Genomic DNA, 8,371 nt, shown 5'->3' with positions numbered 1-8,371 from the left:
TTGTTTCAAACCAGCATGTTGACCGGTTTTTGAATCTCGGGAATGTTGGGAAAATTGAGAAAAAGAGGAAAAGAGAAAAAGAGAGGAATAGCAGTTAGGGAGTTAATTGATTATTTTAGAAAAACCAATGACCAAATACTATCGAAACTCTGCCGAAATTTTAAGAAAATGGAAAAAGGAAAATGTTTTATTTTTAATAGTTTGTTTTACTAAAAAGCAAAGGAAAAATAGAAAAAGAGTCTTTTATTTTTGGAAAGTTGTTTGTTGAAAAAGAAAAGAAAAAGAGTCTTTGTTTTAGTTTGGAAAAAAATAGGTTGTTTATTGTTTGTTGAAAATAAAAAAGAAAAGGAGAGTCGTTATTTTGTCTTGTTTTCAAAAATAGAAAAGGAAAAATAGTTTGTCTTGCCATGGAAAATGAAAAGAAAGAGCCTTGTTTTCAAAAATATAGTTAGTTTCTTTGCCCGAACTATGCTGGTTTGATTCTCACAGGGTGTGGGATACGTAGGCAACCCTCATCGGGTCCAACCTCCCCTTTGCAACAATAACCAAAAATATTTAAATTTTGGCATGAATAAGTCGGGTAATGTCGTTTTCGTCAAAAACAGCCGAACGTTCCCGAAATGGACGCCGGAAGGCTGACTTTGCAAGACGGCCATTTTTGGTCAATTTTGATTTTTGATTGGTTGACTCTCACAGCCTTAAAATCTTCGTTCTTGGGAGTATTGAAAGGCCGTGTTTGAAAACCGAGTCTGTCATTTTAAATTTGGAAAAGGAAATAGTTAATTTTGTTTTGAGTCAAATAAAAGTTTTGTTTTTGCTTAAATCACCTTAATAAATGTGCAGCATGAGCACGATGCAAAACTAACCTTTCTCAATAATGACTAAAATTCCTTTCGAGTTGCGGCTATGGTGGAACGATTTAGGCAAAAAAGGACAAGACGAAGTCAAGAAATATCTGAAAGGTCTTACGGGTTTGTTGGAAATCAAGCCTCGGGGTGATATTATAAGAGCGTTGGTCACTTGTTGGGACCCGACGCATAATGTCTTCCACTTCTCAGATTTTGAGCTCACCCCAACTCTGGAGGAAATCGCTGGGTACATCGGAAATGCTGAGGTTCCATTAAGAGGAAAATATCTGGTTGCTCCAAGAGCCCTCACGGTGCATCAGTTTTTAGACTCATTAAAGATACCCAGGGCAGTCCATAATCTAGATTTGGCAAAAGGATTCTGCACTCTACGCTTCATATACGACAGGTACGGCCATGTGGGAGGGTTTAACAAGACGGACATCAAGCTATGCAGTAAAAATAATCGTCAAAAATGGGATGAGCACAGACGGGTGGATTTCATGATAACCTTTTTGGGCCTCTTGGTGTTCCCAAGGAAAGATGAGAATATTGATATAAAAGTAGCCGGGGTCGTCAGTACCTTGCTTACTCAAGATGAAAGCACTCTTGCGCCTATGATCGTGTCTGACATTTTCCGAGCTCTCACTGCCTGCAAAGCCGGAGGCAACTTTTTTGAGGGGGGTAACTTGTTGTTGCAAATGTGGATGACCGAGCATCTATGCCATCGTTCCCAGCTCTTGAGTTATGGTTTGTCTGACAAAACCTGTATAGGAGAGTTTTACACAAGGATTGACGGGGTTAGTCTGCCTGAAGGAGTAATAGCGTGGATATCATACTTTCGTACTCTCACGGACAGTCAGATATAGTGGACATTGGGATGGTTGCCTGTTGAAGAAATCATATACATGCCAGCAGCTAGGACGCATTTTCTTTTGATGGGACTTAAGAGCATCCAGCCTTATGCTACATGTCGGGTTTTGAGACAACTCAGGAGATGCCAAACAGTGCCACAGGAGGAAGATCTTAGTGCTCAAGTAATTGAGATTAGCCCTGACGAACAGTTTCCCGAGGCAAAAGTCCGTGGGATTTGGAATGAATGTCAATATCTACAAGCAGATACTTGTGTGCAGGATCGGGCCAAAGGCGAAATGTCGCCAGAATACCTCGCGTGGTACAGAAGATAATTGGAGCATCAGAGGCCAGCTAAAAGACCCCACATCCAGGATTTCACTGAATCATCACAAGAACAATGGGGTTGGCTAGCAAAAGAAGAAGGCTATCAAGCTGAAACAACAAATTGGAGCTCTGAAATTTGAGAACAGTGTGCAAGTTGCTGCTGATCAGGGAGAAAAGAACAGGTTGGCCCAAGAAAATGAGGCGCTTTGGGCCCAAATCCAGCAAATGAGGGTAGCTGCCAATAACCAACAAAGGAGCCGGTCGGATGAGCGGTTGATAAAGGGGATGAAAAAGGAAATTAGTGAGTGCCGGGATGAGCTGAAAAAATCCGAAGGCACCATAGTTGGACTCCGGGCACAGTGGGTAAAAAGAACAGAAGAACGCACCCATTACATGCAACAATTAAAAAGGGATTCTGAAAAGGCCATTGCTAGTCTGAAAAGAAAAGTGGTCACCCTTGAGGATAAAGCCGCTAAGCAAGCTAAAGCTTTTAAGACCGAAAGTGGACACTGCTATGATTTACTAGCCCGAATGGAAGTAGAAATACAGCAGCTGCAGGATCAAAATATTCAGGATTCTCATGTGTTGGAGGCTCGCAATAATCAAGTGAGGCGATTGCTTATAGAAAAGGGTCGAACAAGAGACAGGATTGAGACCATTGCCCACGCCATCTTTAGGAGATGTCGGGCATGTGAAGACATGACCCGCACTACCTTCTTCTCGGCAGTGATGATTTATGTCAAGCGAACCATGTATGAGCTGGAGCAACTTGAAAGGGATTTGGCACCTAAGCCCGCGGCGAGGTCGAACGTTGCCCCGCGGGCACCCACTTTTGAAACACTAATGTATTCATAGATCGAGTCTGTATTTTCCATTTTAGAGTCTGTTTTCTTTTTGCGTCCAAATATGCTAGTATGTTCGGAGTCTGTATTTGAGTTTAGTTGGAGTCTGTTATTTCCCATTTCAAAGTGTTTAGTTTGTAATAGAATGTTGTGGTAATGAAAAACTTGAAAATTCCCAAAAAATGTTCCTTTTTGTTGGCACTTATTTTCGCGAACTACGCCTGGTCTGATTCGTGCGGGGTCACGATACGTAGGCAATCTCCATAGGATTCGACCGTAACTAAATGAAGAGAGAAAGAAAGAAAACAAGAGAGGATGGAAAAATAAGAAAAGAAAAGAGCGGAAACACAAGAAAGGGATAGAATGCGGAAAGAAAAGAAGAGAGAGAAGAAACAAAAAGAAAAGAAGGAGTTTACAGTCGGAACTAAGAAAATGCCGGGATGACGCATGCGGTCGAGCAAATGCATAGTAGAAATGGTTAACTGTATAGGCGCATTCATGCCCAATGTGCGGTTATCCAATCTGATAAAGCCTAATCGCTACCGGAATATTCGTCTAAATGTGTGAACCAGGCAGGTGGTTAGTTGTTTGTCATTCTGGCAACCCATTCCTACAACACCCGATCAAAAAACAAGCTGAAAATGACTGGAGAGGAATCTGATATTGTGGACCCGTTGAAAGAGGTTGAGGTGACAGATGTGAACGCTATGAAAGAGGAGATGCATAAATTGAAACAACAAATGGCTGAAATGCATCGGGCCTGGTCTCAGGGGCATCCGGCGCCATTATATCCCGCCAATCCATCGTATATCCCGCCTTTGGTTCAGGTTCAGGAGCCTCCCACTGCCAATTCATCTCCAGCCTTCCCTTACTACACACAGGGATATGGCACTACTTCCTATGCTCCCCAACCTCCACCGCCCAAACAAAACCCTCCTCCACCAATTGCCCCTGTCTTTGTGGCACCTCCACCTGCCACACTACAAAGATCATCCAGCTATCCTTTATTTCAAACCCACGATGACCAATATTATCCCCCTGAACCCACTTTTAAAGATCCTGAGCCATATACCTATACACCCCATTTTAAGATCCCGGAAGAAGTTGAGAAACCGGCTAAGAATGCAGAAGAGGAAGAAGTGATTCGCAAAGTCAAAAGCCTGGAGCAGTCCTTCAGGAATATGCACGGTTTAGGCAGCCAGGTTAGCGTGGCCTACAAAGACCTATGCCCATTTCCCGACGTTCAGTTGCCTGCGGGGTTTAAAATGCTGAAGTTTGACTTGTATGAGGGGCACGGTGACCCAGTAGCCCATCTGCATGGATTTTGTAGCAAGATGAGAGGTGCTGGGGGGAAGACCGAATTGTTGATAGCATATTTCGGTCAAAGCTTGAGCGGGTCTGCGCTGGAATGGTACACGAGACAGGATCCCGCCAGATGGTACACATGGGATGATCTTGCACAGGCATTCATTGGCCATTTTCAGTATAATCTTGAGATAGTCCCCGACCATCTATCACTGTTAAAACTTGAGAAAAAGCCCGGAGAGAGCTTTAGAGAGTTTGGTTTCCGCTGGAGAGAGCAAACTGCAAGGGTTGACCCCCCAATGAGGGAAAGTGAAATGGCGGATTACTTTCTGCAGGCTTTAGAGCCAACATACTTTGGGCACCTGGTGACGGCAATCAGTAAGTCTTTTAACGAGGTGGTGAAGATGGGAGCCATGGTCGAGGAAGGTTTGAAATCCAATAAAATCATGAGCTATTCTGCGATTAAAGCAACCACTCAGGCCATCCAAAGTGGTACTGGTGGTGTGTTTGGAAAGAAGAAGAAGGAATAAGTCGCAACAGTTGAAGCTAGTACTTGGTCCAGATCTAGCAACCCTCCAACCTATTACAACCAGCCTAGACCCCACCACCCAAATTATCCGTATACCCCATATGGCCCACCACAACATTACTATCTACCACCAGAGCCACACTTTTCTGTCCATCACGCCCAGACATATACCCAGCCCCCGGCGCACCCGCAATGGCATGCACCGGTTCCCCAAACACATATCTACCTCCACAAGACACATATCCACCCTCAGGGCTTACAGACCAGGAGCTGGCTTTTGCCCGAACCAAACTTTTAGAAATGAGAAAGTCCAGAACAAAAGAACCTTTACTCTATTGGGAGAATCTTATACCACTCTCTTCCATAGATTGAAACAGCTGGGAATGTTGACACCTGTCGAGCCCAAAATGCCAAATCCCCCTCCAAGAAACCTGGACCATTCGATCAGCTGTGAGTATTGTTCAGGGATGCCGGGGCACGATACTGAGAAATGCTAGAGATTGAAGAACGCGGTGTAGGAACTTATTAATAATTGCCGTATTGAAGTACAGGCTCCGGAGGTGCCAAACATTAATCAAAACCCGTTGCTGACACATCATGAGGCCAACATGATTGAACTGCTATATAAGGGAGCAGAGCCTAAAAAGCCCTTGCAGACGGTCATGATGATCTGTTCTACTGAAGCCAAGGAGAGAGAAAAGGCAGTTAGGGCAAAGCCAACAACTCAGCCAAAAGGGGTAGATGACAAGCCAGTGGTGGTAATAGGGAAAGGGTCATCCGTCGCCGCAAATAAGCCAGAGCCAGCCAAGTTAGTGGAACCAGGGGCATCATCTGCGCCCGTAGTTGTTGTGAAAGGGACCTACATAGAACCAATTGTCATAAAGCCGGTAGTCCAATTACCCGTGGTTGATAGCAAAGCCGTGCCGTGGAAATATGAAAAGGTAGTGGTGACATACAAAGTAAAGGAAATTGAGGAAGAGAGTTGTGAAGCGCAGGGATTAACGCGGTCAGGACGTTGTTTTTCTCCCGAAGAGTTGAGAAAGGCCAAGGCTACTAAAGACAATCCAGTACTAGTCAAGAAGGCTGTGACGGAGGAAGAAGCGGAAGAGTTTTTGAAAAAGATGAAAGTACAGGATTATTCTATTGTTGAACAACTGAGAAAAACGCCGGCGCAGATCTCGTTGTTGTCATTACTGATCCATTCGGACGAGCATCGTCGATATTTGATGAATATATTGAATAAAGCTTATGTGCCCGAAAAAATCTCAGTAAACCACATGGAGAAAATTGCCAGCAAAATCTTTGAGGTAAACAGAGTGACATTTTCTGATGATGAATTGCCCGTGGAGGGTACAGAACATAATAGAGCTCTTTATTTGACCGTGAAATGCGAAGATTCAGTAGTCACTCGAGTACTGATTGATAATGGGTCCAGTGCCAATATATGTCTTTTGTCTACATTGAACAAGTTGAAGGTTGATGATTAAAGTCATAAGAATAGCATATGCGTTCGGGGGTTTGATGGTGGTGGTACAGACACAGTGGGTGACATCATACTTGAATTGACAATTGGTCCGGTCGAGTTCACCATGGAGTTTCAGGTGTTAGACGTGGCAGTGTCTTATAATCTTCTGTTGGGGCGACCATGGATCCACACTACCAAAGCGGTGCCTTCTACACTACATCAGATGGTCAAATTCGAGTGGGATAGACAAGAGATCGTAGTGCATGGGGAAGACAACATGAGCATTGTAAGTGATGCCATCGTACCCTTCATAGAAACTGATGATGATAAGGGGCCCTAGGTTTACCAGGTTTTCGATATAGTCTCAGTAGAAAAGGTTCCTGAGGGGAAAAGCGTCCCGGTCCCCAGAATAACAGCTGCAACTGTCATGGTAGCCTCTGAAATGTTGAAAAACGGGTTTGTACCAGGTAAAGGGTTGGGTGCTGATTTGCAAGGTATTGTTCAGCCAGTTTATTTGCCCAAGAATCTGGATACCTTTGGGTTGGGTTTCAAGCCTACGGCGGCGGATGTAAGACGAGCCCGCAAGATGAAGAAAAGAGGATGGGTTCTTCCCAAACCAATTCCATGTCTGTCCAGGTCCTTCGTCAGGCCAAGTATCGGAAAGCAATTATTGGCAAAGGTGTTTGGTCCATTGATTGGGGCGGATGGGAACTTGGAGAAAGGGCTTGAGAGGGTATTTGCTGAGGTGAACATGGTTGAGGTCAGAGAAGGGTCGAGCAAAGCAGATATACAGTACATCGGGCGGCGTGCTAATGTCAACAACTGGGAAGCCACTCCTCTTCCATCTCGGAGGGAGTCGCAGTAGTGGGTTTTGTTTTCCTTTTGTTCACCTGGATTACTCCAGGGTTTGTAATTCAGTTGCTATGTTCCGTCCGTTTGGATGAGTTAAAACCCTGTTATCTTTACATTCAATGAAATGCAATTCCTTTTCTTTCTTAATTCCTAATTTTGTTTCCATTTCTTTTTCTTTTCTTTTCTGTACAGTTCTTTTTATGCTGATATCGATGACATGACATGCATGAGGAATCTTCGGCCCAGTTTTAAAAGCCAATCTAACTCAAAAATAATAGTGCAAGAAATCGAGTGTGATGATGAGGTGGAATATGATGATGACGAGGCCTATGAGGAAGTTAGTAAAGAATTAAGTCACTTTGAAGAAAAACCCAAACCTAACCTAAATGACACAGAAGCAGTTAATCTAAGGGACCCAGACAATGTTCGTGAAACTAAAATAAGTGTTCATCTGGAGCCACAACTCAAGGAGGGGATAATCAAAGCATTGTTCAAGTACAAGGATGTTTGTGCATAGTCGTATGATGATATGCCGGGTCTAAGTACCGATTTAGTGGTTCACAAATTACCCACTGACCCGGCATTCCCTCCTGTCAAGCAGAAGTTGAGAAAGTTCAAAACGGACATAAGTGTAAAGATCAAAGAAGCGATTACCAAGCAATTCGATGCGAAGGTCATTCAGGTTACACGGTATCCCACTTGGTTAGCTAATGTTGTGCCTATGCTGAAGAAAGATGGCAAGACCAGGGTGTGTGTCGATTACCGGGATCTTAACAAGGCAAGTCCAAAAGACAATTTTCCGCTACCGAACATCCACATATTGATTGATAATTGTGCCAAACATGAGATTGGTTCTTTTGTGGATTGTTACGCGGGTTATCATCAGATTTTAATGGGCAAGGAAGATGCAGAAAAGACGACATTCATCACGCCATGGGGAACATACTGTTATCGGGTCATGCCGTTTGGTTTGAAAAATGCTGGGGCAACTTATATGAGAGCAATGACAACAATATTCCATGATATGATACACAAGGAAATCGAGGTGTATGTGAACGATGTGATTGTAAAGTCTAGACAGCAATCTGACCATGTCAGGGATCTGAGAAAGTTCTTCCAAAGGCTTCACAGGTACAATCTCAAGCTTAATCCTGCAAAGTGCGCGTTCGGGGTGCCGTTTGGAAAGTTGTTGGGGTTCGTAGTCAGCCGCCGGGGTATTGAACTGGATCCATCAAAAATCAAGGCCATCCATAAATTGCCACCTCCGAAGAATAAGACCGAGGTGATGAGTTTGCTGGGGAGATTGAATTATATCAGCAGATTCATCGCCCAGCTCACGACAACTTGTGAGCCT

At 43.9% G+C, this 8,371-nt stretch overlaps 1 protein-coding gene across 1 annotated transcript; it reads left to right on the top strand.

Annotated features, from left to right (window-relative positions):
* Nucleotides 1-3,507: 3,507 nt before the first annotated feature.
* LOC138873533 (uncharacterized) lies at nucleotides 3,508-8,166 on the top strand. Its single transcript, XM_070152003.1, has 4 exons — nucleotides 3,508-4,068; nucleotides 5,252-6,050; nucleotides 6,633-6,925; nucleotides 8,116-8,166. Exons 1-4 carry the CDS (start codon nucleotides 3,508-3,510, stop codon nucleotides 8,164-8,166), a joined length of 1,704 nt encoding a protein of 567 aa, XP_070008104.1.
* The last annotated feature ends 205 nt before the right edge of the window (nucleotides 8,167-8,371 follow it).

Source organism: Nicotiana sylvestris, chromosome 7 (assembly GCF_000393655.2).
Source record: "Nicotiana sylvestris chromosome 7, ASM39365v2, whole genome shotgun sequence".
Classification (NCBI taxonomy): Eukaryota; Viridiplantae; Streptophyta; class Magnoliopsida; order Solanales; family Solanaceae; genus Nicotiana; species Nicotiana sylvestris.
The sequence above is the reverse complement of the archived record's forward strand: the minus strand, read 5'-3'. Positions and strand labels throughout refer to the sequence as shown.

Excerpts from the sequence above, each read along its gene's own strand:
- LOC138873533 (XM_070152003.1), top strand. The coding sequence starts at position 3,508 with ATGACTGGAGAGGAATCTGATATTGTGGACCCGTTGAAAGAGGTTGAG. Across the intron at positions 4,069-5,251 it reads TGCACGGTTTAGGCAGCCAG|GCTCCGGAGGTGCCAAACAT; the intron begins GTTAGCGTGGCC and ends ATTGAAGTACAG. Across the intron at positions 6,051-6,632 it reads TGATGAATTGCCCGTGGAGG|GTAAAGGGTTGGGTGCTGAT; the intron begins GTACAGAACATA and ends GGTTTGTACCAG.